The 18102-nt window shown below is 40.9% G+C and overlaps 1 protein-coding gene across 3 annotated transcripts; it reads right to left on the bottom strand.

Annotated features, from left to right (window-relative positions):
• Positions 1–281: 281 nt before the first annotated feature.
• On the bottom strand, positions 282–16645 carry LOC307248945 (protein polybromo-1-like). 3 transcript variants are annotated; one of them, XM_080025508.1, is made up of 30 exons: positions 16566–16645; positions 14774–14923; positions 14563–14660; positions 14310–14457; positions 14035–14184; positions 13391–13507; positions 13237–13305; positions 13044–13142; positions 12867–12952; positions 12357–12442; positions 12007–12223; positions 9298–9439; positions 9083–9177; positions 8710–8989; positions 8340–8445; positions 7574–8213; positions 6381–6592; positions 6084–6269; positions 5762–5919; positions 5409–5660; positions 5173–5318; positions 4680–4837; positions 4352–4535; positions 3864–4065; positions 3564–3765; positions 3323–3475; positions 2648–2806; positions 2270–2316; positions 938–1142; positions 282–792 (listed from the first exon to the last, which is right to left on the bottom strand). In XM_080025508.1, exons 2-30 carry the CDS (start codon positions 14912–14914, stop codon positions 629–631), a joined length of 4902 nt encoding a protein of 1633 aa, XP_079881634.1. In that variant the 5' UTR covers positions 14915–14923; positions 16566–16645; the 3' UTR covers positions 282–628. The 3 variants fall into 3 exon arrangements, with proteins under 3 accessions (XP_079881634.1, XP_079881635.1, XP_079881636.1); XM_080025509.1 differs by lacking the exon at positions 2648–2806; XM_080025510.1 differs by lacking the exon at positions 2648–2806 and having other exon boundaries at positions 3407–3475.
• Between the last annotated feature and the right edge of the window lie 1457 nt (positions 16646–18102).

Here is an 18102-nt window from a genome sequence, read left to right as displayed (position 1 = left end):
TACACTGCGCAAGCGCACATGTTAGACGAAAGCTGTAAGGCACGCCCCTTGCATCAAGTACAGACACAAAAAGGCAACTATTTTAATGAAATACAAATTATATTTTTAACATACTCAATATTACAATGATAGGATAATAAATAATCTCCAGTGTATAGGAAGGCTACATATATGGAGAGAACACAGAAATACTTGAAATGTATTTAATACCTACAGGTCTGGCTTTCAGGAGATACTTTATTAAATGTTCATTGTTTATAAGTGACAGCTATTGTGTTAGTTTAGGTAATGCATCTCAAACGTTAAAATACAGTAAGTCAAACCAAGTAAGTAAACACAACCAAATTAAACTTCACATTTTAATCGTGAAAGCATGAAGGCGACCATCACGGAATGAACAGTCGTTAACAATAAAGCACTTAGAACAGTATATCCGAAATGTAAAACAAACAAATAACAATCTGAAATGTAAAACAAACTAATAACAGCGTTTCAACACAGAAAGCAGCTTTTATGGCTACACACACATTTCTTTTAAACAACAACACAAGGTTAACACTTTTAGTGAGCTTATCCCTCTCCCTGTCTCACAGGTAAAGAGGGAACACAGGCTCAGAACACAAGCATGCTACAGGTTGTGCGTCTGACAGACATTGAGGGTGTCTCGCAGCATCAGGTCACGGAGTCGCCAGAGTGCATCTGCCATGGTCTTGTGGGCCCCCTTACTCTTCAGCCAGTGGGATGGTAGTCTGCTCTCTTGCTCTTTTGTCAGGCGCACATCCTGTTTTTGAACTGAAAGTCCACAAATACAAAATAATCATCCATAATTATCTCCTCAGGAATGTTTGTCACTGTATGTAGAAACAGTGAAAATCCCAGCAACCCCATCTCTACCCAACCTAATCACTTGCATTTGAGAAAATAAAAATATATTAACCTGACAGAGTTTGGTCCCACTTGCTAATGGTGGGGGACTCGGCAGTAAGGCCCTCGATGTACCTGAGGTATGCCTCAGAGTGGAGTAGCCGCTGAGACTTGGCTGGTGGGGACACAAACAGCGGGGTGGATGGCTGCTGGAGCGCAGGTTGTCCTTGTCCTGGGTATGGTGGTGGAGCCTGCTGCCCTGGGCCCATCAAACCCATCTAATGAAAATATAATAAAAACTTTTATTATTTCTCTGATTCATATTGAAACTAACAGAGCATTCTTGTACATCTTGAACAAATTAAAGATCCAATATGCAACTGGTGTGTGTCCAATAGTATATCTTACAGAAGTAGTGAATCCAGCTGCTGATTTAGCTGCATACTGCTGGAAGATTACCCTGGGCTGTTTCAATGTTTATCATGAGAGAATGATCAGAAACTCACTTTTTTTTTTTACATTTGTTTTGTATTATAGCCTACTACTTACAACTCCAGAGAGAAATATGATACAAATATTGTAATATAATGTAAGATTTCAAATGATAAGCCGTGACCTATTGTTTCAATTCTTCTTTTATGATTTAGCAGGCATACAACATTTCTATTTTGTGTTTTATTTTTCTGATTAAATGTATTTATTTATTTATTTGTTTATTTGTTAGGGACAGTGCATATTCATGAACAGCTGTAACATTTACAGCTGTAAAAATGCCAGATTTTAGCAAAAATGCTAGATTTCATCTGTTGTCCCTGGCATGCAAAGAAATACAGGTTAAAAAATTCATACATATACAAAGGCACAAATAACACAAGAAAATAAAAGAGTTTAAAGGTGGTCACAGACTTGGTTTTCTTTTATCCACTGTTTGAGGTGTGTTTTGAAGGTTGAATAATTTTGTGTGTCTCTTATTGTGAGTGGGAGAGTATTCCAATATTTAGTTCCTTTGACTGACAGAACAGTTTGTCCGAATGTAGTACGTCTGTATGGGACGTCACAGTCTCCTCGGGCTGTGGCCCTGGTGCCAGTCCCACTCGCAGACTTTAGCTTAATAAAGTGATGTGGTCCCACAAACAAAGCTTTGCCTTCTTCCGTCGTTAGGCCTCCAAGCCAACTTGAATTCCAGCTTTGATAAAACTATAAAAAACTGTAAAAACACTAAAACTGGATCTTGACTCCCATTTCTGAAAATGTTTTAGAATAGCTTGATGCAAACTTAAACTAATACATATCTTGATTATAACCAGGAGTCACATATCCCTCTCTGAACAACACTACAGTATTTAAACATTGATCTTACATACTGTTTGCAATTATTACTTTATCACAAAGCCTTATAGGTTACCTGGGATCCATGTATGTTTCCTGCTCCGCCTCCCATGCCATTGACACCTGTAGGGTAATTCAACATCAAGACACTGTCAAAAAGTGCAACAGGGCCACTCAATATTGGTTTTATATTAAAAATACGACGAGTCCAATACTGACATTAAAGCACTAAAGTGGCATTAATGTATATATCAATTAAAGTATCAGGTTAACTTGCTCATTACCACCCCACTGTTAATGAGCAGGAAAAAACACCAGGCCCCAGTTGAGGCTTTATGCAAGTCATCAACTGAAGGACCTCAGTCTATTGGTACAGGTAGCCCCTCCAGCAAGTCAGATTGGTAGACCAGAAGCAACTGCATGGTTTGTGGGGTGGCTATGACAGCACTCTTACCAAAGTAGTGCATTCCAGGAAACCCAGGCATAACAGGCAGGAGATGTTGGGGAAAGACAGGCATCCCCATGTGATGTGGTGGTATGCCAGTCATATTAAACATGCCTTCATTGTAGCCCTGCGGGGGCATCATAGCTGCCCTATATGCACCCATCATACCTTGTTAGAAGAAACAGTAGTAACACATGACAGCAACATGCATTAGTTAAACGTGCATCAACTACTTAACTACCAGGCATGCAGAGATGTGTTAACACATACTCTATATGCTTTCATTAGGATGGATATAAAAGGAGAAAACAGACAACACAAATGAAAAATACACAAGGTAAACAAGTTAGAGCACATGCACTCAAGCACTATTTTTTTTTTAAGTCCAACTCTTCAAATGGTGTGCAGAAACCTTTCCACTTTGTGTTCTGCATTTAAATACAGACATGTTGAGTCTACCATGGTGTGATGAAGAATAAAGATTACTGTACAACAATGAAGGTGGGGACTTATTAAAGGATATGAGAGGAACCACAAAATGTAATCACAACACTACGACAATACAAACATGCAGACATGGGGGCATTAATAGCAAACTTAAAAATGTGAATGTTTAGCAGTTCAGCTCCTTAATCCAGCCTTCTAGTGTCCACTGGGGATCCATCTGTATCTATGAGGGGTTACCTGACACATGCGTCATGCAGGGATTTAGCATCCCCATGGGGGTTGGGGGAGGCACCACCCCCATCAGTGCCCCTACTGGGGTACCTGCTCTAGGGGACGTCTGATGCTGGGACCTCTCGCGCTCCTGCTGTTCGGCCACTTTGGCTGCTCGCTCTGGAATACAATGATAATATGGTTCACAATTATGAAAAACAAACATCATCTGGATCAAGCATAGACTTTTTTTTAACATTCTGCTCACCTTCATAATCTGCTTTTTTGGAACTCTCCAGGTTCCTCCACTCTGTGCCAACGAGGCGGCTCAGCTCCCCAAAGGAGAAGTCTGGGTGCTGGGCTTTGATGACCGCTCGCATCTCACTGCTGAACAGGATGTAGCCACTCATGTTGATCTTCCGCTTCGAGCCCTCCTTCTTTGAAAGGCCCTTTATGGACTTGGGTGTGGACTGCAACCAAAACACACAGGAGAAGCATTTCTGAATAAATGACACAACCCACACACAATCACTTGTTTACATTTGTAGTTAAATAATTCCACCCTGACCTGCGGAGGAGTGTAGGGCATGATATCCAAGTCACTAGACATGGAAGAGTGCATCTGAGGAACAGACTGGTCTCCTAGGTCACCGTCATCATCCCCAAGATCCTCCAGTTCCTCATCTGTCATATCAGCAAACTTGGCCTCCAGTTCCTCAATTTTCTTGTCCAGCAGAGGGGATGGCTCCTTCTGGGGAACTATGAGCTTCCTGGATAAATAAAATCAGAAAATATATAGGCCTTCAGTGCAAATATCTCCATCTGTTCAAAATAAATCTCTAATTTAGGAAGAACTGGATTCGATACTTTAAATTCTTCTTTTATGAAACTGAAAAACAGGCATGGAGAATCAAAAAGAACACAACCAAGCATTAAACACATTATAGGTTTTCGAAATTTAGGAGCAGTACAATGTTAACTTACTGACAAACATATTTGTCAAAGATTTTTTTATTTCCTTTCCCATAGCCAACAATAACATTTCAGGTTTTTCACCTGAAATAGTAGATTTCATCCTCCACTACCTTCCCAGAGAGAGAGAAGCGCTTAAGACCCTTGAACTTCTTCATCTGCTTCTCACTTTCAATGTAGCGGCTCTCACAGAGCAGAACATTCTCTTCTGGCACTTCAGTTGGCCGACAGGACAGGTAGTCTTTGAAGGATGACACTACACACTTCCCTGTGAAATGAAAAAAATTTAACACAGTAAACTCATTAATTTATTTCTATCAAATGTATACAGGAAATGTTACATACTGCTGCCGCATTTGTATAAGCAAAGTGTTGGTATTCCGTTCAACCCAATGTAGAGTAAGGAGCTTACCTATGATGCAGGTCATAGGACAAGTTTCCTCAAGGTTACTAAGGAACACTTCCTTCTTGTAGAACATCTTGGTGGGCTCATGCTCTGTTTCCTCTGGATGGATGAAGATTGGGCCAAAGAAGTAACCTGCTCCATCACGCATCCACATTTTCTCAATCCTGTTGTATACATTTAAACAAAATAAAAAATGCCAAAAATCTGAATACGATATGTTGGAAATCAAGGAACGTTATCGTTGCCATTGAGTCAAGTTCCCGGTATTCCCTGCTTTCCAACCATACCACAACGTGTGTCCATAACTGAAGAGAAGACAGTGACACTAAGCCTTTGCAATCATTTTTGCATGTATGCCTTTGATTAAGAAAATGCTTATAGAAATTAAACAAAATCTCGGAGCTAAATGCTTTTCTCCAATAACGAAGACACACACACACCTTTCAAAAACAGTATATCGAAGCATGTACTGTGCGCCTTACAAATGCATTTACTCTACCTGCCCACTCGGTGGCGCACTAGTCCATGGGAACCAATGTAAACACAGTCTCCCACTTTCAGCCACAGGTTGTTGTAGCAGAGCTGCTCGTAGTACTGACACCCTGGCTCTCCATTGGACATATCCATTGGAACATCCTCCCGCTCCTGCAGACACAAATTGTTTTCCTGATAAAAGCCTGTGTTATTTTATGTATACTTTTTCTTTAAATGGGGGAAGAGAAAACTGGCCTTTACCTTATCTACACTAGCATCTGTCATTTTGTTTTCATCTATCATCTCTGGTGGTTTCTCCTCTTGTTTAGGGGCAAACATGGACGCCACGCGGACGACAGGTAGCGGGACGTTTCTGGGCACAAACCGAACAGAGCTCAAGGGCATGGTCCACAACTTGATCTTCTTGAAGGACTTGGACTTGGCAGAGTAGCGCGACTCGCAGACATAGACATCCTCGCCTCTGTAGCCTTCTGGGTGAAGTTTGAAGTAATCCTTAAAATCCCACACACAACAGAAATATTTGGTCAACACGCAATACACTTTTTGAAAATAGGCCATGCTTGAAAAATAAAACCTAAAAACTTAGCATTTACCTTTACAAACATAACTACACATTTGCCCAGAATCTTGCTGACAGGAGCTTTGTTGTAAAAGTCGCTCTTAAAAACTTCCTTCTCCAGGAATTTCCTTGTGGCGAGATGAAATGTTTCGTTTGGCCTGTAGAACCAGCAGCCGTACAGCCACTTCTCACCTGCATTTATGAAGAGGTGGAAAATACTGAATGAAGTATTGTCTTACTGAACTGGAACACCAAATAAATATACAGTATGTGACAACAAAGCTAGCAGAAATTATTAACGTGTCTTTCATACAAAAAATACTTATTATCTGATTAGTGCAAAAAATGAGACTGACCGGTGATGTCTTCCCAAAGGCGTTCAATGAAGATGATATGAGGCTGGAGGTTTGGCTCTGCGGGTTCCACATACACATAGTCTCCCACGTGGTACATACTGTCTTTGAAGCTGCAGCCCTGACTGTATGTGCGCTGCAGGTTGGACTGCCACGATCCTCCCACAGAGTCCTCTCTCTTCTCAGCTTCTAGGAAATTCACAACAGACTCAGTAAAACAGCGGCAGAGTCAATGCTGCAAATGACGATTCTATGTGTGTGTGCTATTCTATGTCTCTAACATGATATTCAACAGAATACCCTTTTTTTCCTCCTCCCTCTTGATTTTGTCCTCCTCAAACTCGTTGGGAAGCTTCCCTTTCTTCTCCTTCTCCACGTCACTGTGCAGATGTTTGGACGTGTAGCTGAGAGCAGGAGACATCAGGATCTCTCCGTTCTTACACAGCTCATCTCTGATCCGGATAAAGAACTGCTGCAGCTCCACAGCATCTTCAAAGATCTCTGAATCAGTCCTGTTATGAAGATATGGTAATACAACTTTGTCTTAAAAAAATAAAATAAAATAAAGGTAATCCTACGATTGGAGGATGTAAGATCTTATCGCAAATAGTATCGTGATTTATAACATACACAATATGTTGATTGTGTTGAATTTCCCTTTTGGGTATAGTTTATATTGTATAGTTGGGCACTGCATCTTTCCTGAATGCTAAGCAGTCACCATGGCTGAAGGCTTGTACTGCCATGGTCATCACTGATGATATTTATTTCTTAACAAATCGTAAGAGAAAGTGATTGTAGTATGTTTGAGAGCCATGCTGTAAGAGTTTTTAAGAATATTTAGATGATCATTTAGCCTGGCATTCCCAGACCTGCCACTAGGCGCTGGCAAATTAAATTTGCTGCGCCTGTTGGTCTGGACACGCTCCGTTGAAGCTTTATCAAGAAGACCAGAAATCTGGGCTCACGTTTCAATTGGTTCTATCTAATATGGGCACGCCAGAGCTCTTTATATGGTACTCTGGGGAGGACGTAACCGGATGACGACAGTGACGTGCATGCAACGTCGAAGCCGTGATAGTAAACATCAAAGATGGCTGCGAATATGTTGTGTGAGTTTGAGACTGCTTTGGCCTCGACCCTTAGCGATTTGGAAGACGGCACTCAAATCTTTCATTAGCAAGTAAGTGGAATGTTCCGTTTTGCCGACCTACAACGGCAAACGTTTAATTTAACAGTTTAACAGCTGTTCGCTAAACTACGTCACCTTGTGCATCGCTCTGATTGGTTGTAGTGCTATCCAACTGCGTAAAGTGGCATTTGAAATGCACGAGTAGGAGCCGCCCCTTGAGTTGGATATTACTATTGATCATGGCCAGACCCTCTATCGTTCAAGATATCAGGGTCTGGATTTCCAGGCTTATGATCATTGGGATAATAGCGTGAATCGCAATTATTTTCATATTGTCCCATAATGACAATCACAACCTCACCTATTCAATCGTCTGGCCTTTTCCAGCACTTCAAACATGTGGTCCTGAAAGACATCCAGCCTCTTGTAACGCCCTCCGTCAACATTAGTCCTGATGACCTCAAAATTGAGTCGCGGCTTCTCGGGATTCGACGGATCCGGGGCTGGGATCTCGGCGAGCGAATCGCTGTAGCAACGGCCCTCGTCGTCTTGGTGACCCAGCACGGAAACGAAGAGGCTCCGGACGAGGTCTTGGATGAGTCGGGGCACGTCTGGTACGTGTCCGTCCTCCCCTCCCTCCAGGTCCCTCCTGGTCTGCAGCAGCACTCTGTGCAGCATGAGAGCGTCTCGGTAGATCAGAGACTCGGGCTCGTTGTAGGTGCAGGCGTTGTTGAACATGAGCACCAGGTCCTCCACCAGCGCGTCCACGTCCTGGTACTTGTTAGACAGCATGTGGCTCTTGATCTTCTCCATGTCCACGGGCTTCTTGATGGCGATGTAGTAGTCGGGCAGCTCGGCGCGAGACGGCAGCCGCAGGAATATGGTGCTGAGGCGCCGGCCCCGCTTGTCTGTGTAGTTCTTCACCGCCTCGTAGAGCTCGTTCAGCTTCTGCTGTAAGGGTGTCAGGTATTTGGACTTCTTCAGGGGAATGTTGTTCTTTCCTGCAATCGAATAAAGTGTTAAATGATAGCCAGGCCTTAGCACTGCTTGACAGGCTAACAAGCTCGCCGTTTGCTTGGATTTGATTGAATTAAACTAAATAAATCTGTCTGACTTAAGTGACATACTTATTTTCAGCTTTGGGGACATCATGTCGTCATCATCTGTCGCTGGCCCGAGATCCTTTCGTCTATCTTTCATGATCTTCTCTAGGACATCAGCATCATTGTAGACCTAAAACACAACAGATAAGTTCATTTTGGGGGGTCCTGGATACTGGACAAAAGTTATCTCAAACTAAATATTGGTTAAGGTTAACCTTTTTCACCTTTGTAACATTCAGTTTTCCATCTTAGTCTGTCCATCAACTTTAAAACTGATTTCCAAGTGAACTCTTTACAACAGGAAGGAGTTGCTTTTGAGGCTTTAGAACGTCTCGGGACAAGATATTTGAAAGCTTAACAATCATGTGTGATAGATACAGATTACAGATCTGACCTGGGAGCCTTCTTCGTTGTAGTGCCGAGCATTGCGGAATATCAGCTTCATATCCTCCACCATTGCATCTTCAGTCATGTACTTGTCTGAGCGGATGTTGAACTCAACAGTCCGGAGGTCCATTGGTTCCAGGATGACCTTGTAGTAGTCAGGGTAGTCCTTCTTCGAGGGCTTTACCATAAAGAGGTCACAGAGCCTCCGACCAGTGCCGGCTTCTCGGGCCTCAGTCACACAAGCAAAGAGGATTTTCATCCGGTTTTTCTTTGTATTCTTCTTGTGACTGGAAACAAAATGGACACCCAACTGTCACTGTAGTTCCCAGCATGAAAAAAAACTACACAGTTGAGCAAGTGAAATGTGACCAAGTGCAAACCTTTTTCTTTTTGTGCTACTCGTGTCAGAAGTGGCAGATGAGAGCATGCTGTCTCCATCATCATCGTCTCTCTGTAAAAGCTCCTTTCTCTTCATCTAGACAGATGTCAGGCACATACATATATATTAAATGGTTATAATGCTGATGTCAGGCAATGGTTGTATATAAAATGGTTATAATGCTGATATGTACAACAAGGGTGCATTGGTACTGACCTGCTGAATGTGTTGAAGTTTGAGCACACGCTTGTAGATGGAGGAGTGAGGAACATTGTAGCGTTTGGCATTCTCGAACATCCGCGTCAGATCAGAGTCAATGTGCTCCACGTTCTCATACTCGTTGTTCTTCATCTTGTTCCTGTGGGGAATTACGGGCTCTCACATTTGGGAAGGAGGGCACAGAAATACTGTACTGTACAGTGAGTGTGTGTAAGGCCGTTGGGGTGGAAAATAAAAAAGAGAGAACGTTGGTGAAACAAAACAAATCAAATCAATTATGAAAACATGAACAAATTAGAAAAAAAATTCAGCCGAAATCGGAATGGGTTTCCTTATGTTGGTAAATGTCCATGTGTTGGTAAATTCTCGTAAAGTTCTTCTTGCAAATGTTTATAGTTGACAAAAAACGCTGACACCGCAATGCAAACTATGGAGCCATGCAAGGGACATGGAGGGGGGAAAAAAAAGCAGAGAGAAAAAAAAATTGGACCGTTGGTGAGGTTTACGAAAGAGGTTTGTGATATCTCGCAAACCCCTTTTGCAAACCTCACTCACCAACGGTCCATGCAACAAAGTCCGATCAATTCATTTATGGGAAATCACTCAAGAGAAGAGTCATGAAGGAGTACATGGAGCATTCTCTCTCACACTAACACCAAAATACAACCTATAAAACTAAAGTTCACAATGAAAAGTGACAACGCTTCACATTTTGACACACCATGGACAGAAAGCGGAGGTCTAATTGTCAATACACACACACACACACACAATATTTAGACAAGATAAGTTTGACTATATCATAACAGTGAACGTTTCCTAGTTAACCAAAATGTTATAAAGCTCCCTGCTTAATTTAACCTTGGCTTGATTGCAAGACGGACACAATGCCTACACACTACACCTGAGGAGAACTCTGTGTGGCTGTATTGGCGGGTCTGATAAAGGCTATTATGAGTCGCAAAGAGTCCTTTGCATCGGATTAGGCTCTGTCCACGTTCTCCAGTGACCCCTCCCTGGGAAAGGCTGAAAGTGTGAATGAGGCTTTACTAACTTAGGCCGATCGCTAGTGTTGTGTGGTGACCGAATCTCCCCCATGCTGACAAAGACAAAGGCGAGGCTGGACAATTCATCAGTTTCAGGTTTATTTCAGGAGTTTCCATCAGACATACAGAGGACTTGGTGGTAGCATGAGCAAGGAGGGCTGTCCCCTCAAGGCTAGCTGTATACGCCTGTGAGCAGTCTTATATCAAAACCTTGGCAAGCTGGTTCTCCTACAATAGGCATATCACAGGTCCCAGCATCAGATGACGTTTATCTATTAAAAGGTTGTTTTCGTCTCTCACAGTGACCTCTAACATTTAAAGGCCTTTGCTCAGCAAACTCTGGTATCAGCCATTCAAAATCCACTACACTAGTTTTGTCACATGACCTGCAGTTATCTTTTCTATTAAAACGCAGTTTGAGGCTCGCGCCGGGCACAGCTGGTGTAGTGCTGCCAGAGCGCACAAGAACAGCTCTTTTTCCTCTCTCCAAGTGAGGAAAAATAGAAAGTTTGCATAATCCGGTTGAATTTCATATATGGACTATACTATTGTGCTTCAAGATCCTATCATACGGAGTCAATGGAGAACGTGGACAGAGCCTAATCCGATGCAAAGGACTCTTTGCGACTCATAATAGCCTTTATCAGACCCGCCAATACAGCCACACAGAGTTCTCCTCAGGTGTAGTGTGTAGGCATTGTGTCCGTCTTGCAATCAAGCCAAGGTTAAATTAAGCAGGGAGCTTTATAACATTTTGGTTAACTAGGAAACGTTTACTTTTTTGATATAGTCAAACTTATCTTGTCTAAATATTGTGTGTGTGTGTGTGTGTGTGTGTGTGTGTGTGTGTGTGTGTGTGTGTGTGTGTGTGTGTGTGTGTGTGTGTGTGTGTGTGTGTGTGTGTGTGTGTGTGTGTGTGTGTGTGTGTGTGTGTATTGAAAATAAGACCTTCGCTCTCTGTACATGGTGTCAAAATGAAGTGAAGCATTGTCACTGTTCTCTCCAATGTGCATTGTGAAAGTTAGTTTAATAGGTTGTATTTTGTTGTTAGTGTGAGAGAGAATGCTCCAAGTATTTCCCCATGACTCTTCTCTTGTGTGGTTTCCCATAAATGAATTGATCGGACTTTGTTGCATGGACCGTTGGTGAGTGAGGTTTGCCAAAGGGGTTTGCGATATCTCGCAAATGTGTTTGCAAACCAATTATTATTCTTTCTCTCTGCTTTAAAAAAAAATTTAAACCAAATGTTTTCTTTTTTCTCCATGTCCCTTGAGGGGCTCCGTAGCAAACTAATTGTAATGCATTTGAAAAAAAAATGGTTATGGTAGCTGTACTATCAGATACTGAATTCACAGCAAACTCCATCATCTTATGACACATGCAAAATAAAAAATATCACTTGAAAATAAACAAAACAAATGCATAAAAACAATGTTTTTTTGTCAAATGAATTAAAAATGTATATCACATTTAAAGTGGTATTAAACCCCCTCAATTTAATAGTGAATACTTTTTTTCTAAGAGATATTTTGACCATTAATTTTTGATAAATTCTACATAAACATATTAGATCTTTGTTGAATGAGTTGTTAAGACCGATTTCAATGTAGTTATGTACGTAGATATATACGTAGTAAGATCAGTACTAATCGTGTCATACTTGATCTGGTGGAGGCAGATGGGTTGGCTGATCTGGTGATAGTAGTCCGGGTAGTCCTTCCTGTTGGGCAGCTGCAGGAACGGTTCAGAGATCAGCTGGCCCTGGCTGTTCCTGGCGCCTCGCACCGCCTCGTACAGCTGGAAGATGGGATTACTCATGTCCATGTTAGAGGTCATGCTCTCTGCCTCAGATTCCCCCTCGTCGTAGTGGACAGAACCTGAGCAGTTACAGGGGGACATGAATAAATAATGGCACACCACAAATTATTGTACAGAGCATCTTCATCAATGCTCAGTGGATGCACATGTCTGTTGGATAAGACAAAATAAGATGCAATAATAAAGATGCACCAGAGAGTATGCCTTCCTCATCACTCTCATACTGAAGAGCCATGGTGATCGCTGAGAGACGATCTCCCTGGGCAGACCTTCTATTCCTGACAGACAAAGAGCAAGAGTCACAGAGTTAGATTCAAAAGTTAAAAAGTGGAGTCAGCAATTCTGAAGGATGCTTGTTGTCAAAATAACTTTTTGGCAAAATCAGTTAATATCTCCTCACAATCTGAGCTGAAAAAAAAAGCCGGTGTAATACATAGTCCCCCTTGGGGACAAATAAAGTTTTTTGAAATTGAAATTGAAATAGCCTAGGCTCTGTAAACAGGCATGTTGCTAGCTATGGTGGGCCTCCATTGTTTACATACCCTTTGTTTACATACCAGTCTAAAGAGCCTAGGCTGTGTATAAACTAACTCCAGATTTTTTTTGTTCAGCGCACACAAGATATTCCCTGATTTTGACAAAAAGTGTCTCCACCTTTAACATGACTATATTTCACATTATTCCCACTGTTGTCATATTTACCTGATACGAATGCTGGACTTAATTGGTTCCCCATGTTCCATGTCGGACTTCTTTTGTGCAAAAACCTTTTTGATGGTGTTTGCATCCTGGAACACATGAGCAGTTCATAGGTTTTTATATGTCAAACACCTCTGAAGACATACAGCATGTATCACATTCTCATTTACACAGACTCACCTTAAACACTTGCGATCCAGGTTCGTTGTAGGTTTTGGCATTCTTGACCAGCAAATCTATATCTTTAGCCATGGCACTGACACTCCTGTATTGGCCCAACTAAATGCAAATATATATATTTAAAATTGTATCAACAAAAATCTTGAAAGATAAATAATCATGAATATTTGACGTTGAAAGTGTTAGAGCGTACCGGAATCTTTTGAGCGATGATTTTCAGATCTATGGGTTCCTTAATGATGGCATAATAATCTGGGTATTGCTAAATGGAAAAGGCAAACTACACATCAAAGCTTTATCACTGATTTTACTGATAATGTCTTAAATCCTATTGAAGGGCCACATACCATTTTGGAGGGAAGTTTCTGGAAGAGCTCGCTGACAAGGCGTCCAGTAGGCTCTGTATAAGTCACCACAGCATCGAGGAGCTGCTCAAGGACCTCTTTCAAGCAGGTAGCTGCACTCTGTCAGACACAAGAGGTTGACATATACATTTGCTTTCAATCAGGCTGCACTTTTTAATAATTTCCCTTATAAATAACAGTACTCTTTAACAATAGGCACCCAAGCTCCATAATGTAATTTAATATTAATAAGGTATATAAAATATATTACATAATAAATAAACAGAACTAATTTAAATCATGAAGGCCTGTAGTTGTTAACATAGTTTGGAATTATTAATATGAGCCGTGTCACGGTGGTATGTTATATGTGTGTAATGCAAAAGGGAAAATACTTTCCATTAGTAAATTGATAATCCATAAATATGCAAATGAATTCAGCAACATACTAAAAATTCTTAGAAAAAAAACAAATATGTGCAGTAGGTATAAAGTTTCAAAATACCATCATCATAGAAGCCAAATGTAATAAGAGAATGAATTGAAACAAGTTGTAACATGGACCTTAACCTTAAGATACTTTTTATGAGCAGTGGGTAAAGAATGGAGTCATTTTAAATCTGTGTTATCAGTAATGTGTGTGTCACCTCATCCTCAGTGGAGCCTCCGGGATTGTCTTGTGCGTCGTACCCATCTTCATCATCGTCATCATATTCCCCTCGCTGAACAAATTCGTTCTTGGTCCGCAGGTAAAGGTCCCACAGTCTGCAGGCTGCCCTGTACTCTGCACTGTCAGACTAGATAGATGCAAGCGATACATATTCATATGAGCCATGCATGGATTTATTTCTATTATCTGTCCACACTGATATATACACCCTTTTTACTTTATGATTTTTCTTTGTTTGTTTTGTTTTTTTACCTTGTAATATGTTTTTGCATTGTTGTATAACAGCTTAAAGTCAGTGGTGAGTTGTTCAACATCATCATACTCCTCCAACTTTAATTTTTGCTGGATCTTCATCATGTCAATGGGCTGGGACACCACGTGGTAATAGTCCGGTTGGTTCCTTTGGGGGGGAAAAAAAGTGTGTGGGGGGAGGACTTATATATTTTCTTTGACTTGACTGATGTTAATTTCAGCACGTCTGATAACAATTCTTCCGTTTCCTTACCTTCGCTTGGGCGCCCTGATGAACAGCTCACACAGCATCCTGCCCTGGTCATCCTTGTAGTCTCTGATTGTGTTGTACAGTTCATGACATACAGCAATCTGCAAAGGCAAGGATTGGACAGTGTGATATAGTCACTACCAATTCCATGCAGGTAGAATTATTCTGACATTGTGTTAAAAGAAAAAACGGAAACTAAAATTTGTAAAATTACAGGATCCACAGTCGGAATGATTGAGGTCCTTCTCCTCTTTCTCCCCATTGAAGACATTAACGATGGAGTCTGGCTATCGTCAAAGTCTCCTCCACTCACACTGCTAGAGGGGGATGTCGCCCTTCTTCTTTTCAAGGCCATGACGAAGCCCTGAAGTAAAAAGAGACAGTCAAATTACATTACAGCTGTAAACATAACACAGTCAGTTATCCAACTGCCTCTTAACAGTATTAACAGTGTATTTACTAACTACAAAGACTGAGAGAATATTCACTAATAAAACGTATGTAAAGCATGACTAAAGAGCTTATTTTATGAACATAACAAGAGTTGGCAGAACTCATCTGTCCTATTCAGTTTTTTTGCTCATTTATTATGTTGTTGCTATATTGGCTTGAAGTCACATACATTACAAACAGATGGGCGATGAATCCAAATTGAGGACTGCTGTCTCAGTGGTTTACAACGGGTGATACAGAGTGGGACAATTTTTTAATATCGCAAATCATGATATGGCAGTTCCACATCGGCTTCCCATCCACCAATACTGACGACGCACCACATTACTTCTCTTACAACCCATCTGCCTCTTATATATATAGACTTATAATCATATCCGTATATACTGTAAGATATGTGGATATTATCAGGTCTTGTGGTCATTTTATTCTATATTTCACAAACCAAACATCAAAAGTTGGCATGGGTTTTTCGGATGGTCTTGTTCACTTCATGACATGTCCCTCTCCTGTCAAATGCAACAAGCTGCTTTTACGAATGGCAAAAAAATATTATAAGTCAACTGCCCTTCATTCTATAATTTGCACCTGTTCCAAAATGTTTTCATTAAAAGAGGCCTTTTGAAGCGGAAAAAAAATAATGTTTAATCTCTGCATTTAATGATTATGTTAATATTTCAGCTCCAAGTAAAGTCTAAATAATGAGGAAAAAACGTTTGCAGCAACACAAGGGGGATTGTCCTAAAACTGTTTATTCATGTATTTTTTTTAAGCTGGACATTAACAAGTCTTTCTTTAAAAAGGAGGGAAGATGCAAGATGTTAGAAGACGAAAACTACTCAAATTAAATCCATAAAGATTCTATTTTGGGTTACAAAATTAAGACAATTTTCGATGCTCACTTTCTGTGTATTGGAAGCAGGCATATAATGATGGGGAAACCCCACTTGTCATCCATGATTAGTTATTTCAATTCAAACTAAATAAACTCTGATACTCATTTAAATGCTTTTTACTTTTTTTTTTACTACACACATGGGTTACATTTCGTTATACTCTCTTGTTGCAATTGGCAACTGAAACACTGAGTAATTCGAGGGTCATTTTCAGCAAGGTCTTTTTTTTCAGATAATAAAAAGGTGACATCCACTCTAGCTGACGATCTGTATCAGGTATAGCAGCTCCCTCACTGTACCCCGAGGATGCTGGTATGTCTGGAGGTTTGATTAACCAGACATGTTGGCCGCTCTCCCTGCTGTCATCTAGCTGCGCACACAGACCTCACACATCAGCAGTGAGCTAACAGCCAGAGCAGCGGCCGTGGCACACACCTGTCACTCAGCGCGGACAGGTACAGCCTGACCACAGAGCAGCTAACGTTAGCTATAGTTAACGGTTAGCCTTTAACATCACCTAGTTACAGCCGAGACAAAAGGCTCCACTGCTACAACGTCTATCGCTACAAAAAAAAGAACGTTAAGTGAACCGACGAAAATGGCGGCAACTATTTGGCTGTATATTTCAGTCAACTTGACACAGGTGTGTGTGCTTACCTGCTGTGAGCACGTTACTAGACCCACAATATCTGAACCATCAAAAAACCAATCACTTATCGATTTTAGACCAGACAGACGGGAGTGTGAAGCTAGCAGCAACTCGAGTGCTGCTCCGGTTTGCTCGCTTTCAGAATAAAAGCGTCTATGGTTTCGCAGTAGTTATAAACGCGTTTTACAGGATTGGAATTGTTCTTTCCCCTCGTCCCACTTTAATAATTGATTTGTTTGATAAGCAGGATTGCGACACTCAAGTATTTATAAAGAATACCCATGGCAAAAGTATACAAATAAAACGTGTGAGCTACGGAGACACTGATGAGCACAGTAGACTTCCGGTTAGTTGAATTCCATTTTACACACCAAAATTGCCATTTGATTGAACCTTTCTCGATTCGACTGAAAACACTTCGGCTGCTCTCTAACCTACGGCAGACTACAACATCGGCTACAGCTACAGCTAGAAAATAACCCTGTATCAATCATAATGTGTTTAGATCACAAGTGCCTTATGTTTGCCATCTTCACAGGACAAGTCATGTTTGTATTGTGCATTATGTGACCTATTTATGGCCTAAACGACAGAAAGATTAATTCAAGTGTTTTTAGAGTTCTTCAAGTTGCAGGCTCTGATGGGAACATTTAGGCCACTGCGACCATGTCACTAAATTCATCCTGAAAAACAACAATGAATAAAAGCACAATTTAGCTGGCAGAATTGCTGTCAATGCTTGGCTTAACATTACCAAAGGGGCAGGAAAATGGGTAGGCCTAAACAATGGTATATTTTCAGCTATATAAAAAGATTACATGTTTTAAAATGTAAATTGAATGCCTCCTTCCTGACATTTTCTAATTCAGTTTAGCTGGCCTGGTTCAACAGATGTTTAACGGTGGTAGGCTGTGTCATTTCTGCAGCAGTTTAGAAGTTGCACAATCTCAATTTCTCCATGAAACGTTTGCAGGGCATCTTTAGGTGGATGCAAACCAATTAAACAAGTTGCCTGTCTGCTAATATGAGGATGAAAAAGTAATGATGAGGATAATAGGGACAGTCGGAAATAGAGAAGATGGCATTTTGATTTAAAGACCTAATTCACCGGTGGAAATATGAAGGTGTATTGAACTCTGAGATCCTACGTAGTATAAATGTGCAATTTTTTTGTTGAAATGGTGCATCCTAGCCTGAGAAAAGGCAGAAAGAGTGTTTTATGGTCTCACTGTCTCATTTTACTAGTGTGACATCACACTAGTAAAAATGTAGGGTTAGAATTAACAAGACAGCTGGCCAAGGGAATGAGGAAAGACTGAGGGAAGAAAAACCTCTTTCATTATATTATAATAGCGATTTTATAATGATAGAACGCTGGTTCCATATGGGTGAAGTATTCTTTAAAGGAGAACTACTGGAAACACCACAAACGTGTTCCAAAAGAGAGCTGAACGATTGCAACTCCAGTCTTGGGCAGGTTATTCTACAATTTTGAGTTATGACCAATTGTATCAATGAAAAAAATAAGTATATCCTTGTTGGTTA

Source organism: Ammodytes marinus (assembly GCF_949987685.1).
Source record: "Ammodytes marinus genome assembly, chromosome: 4".
Classification (NCBI taxonomy): domain Eukaryota; kingdom Metazoa; phylum Chordata; class Actinopteri; order Uranoscopiformes; family Ammodytidae; genus Ammodytes; species Ammodytes marinus.
The sequence above is the reverse complement of the archived record's forward strand: the minus strand, read 5'-3'. Positions and strand labels throughout refer to the sequence as shown.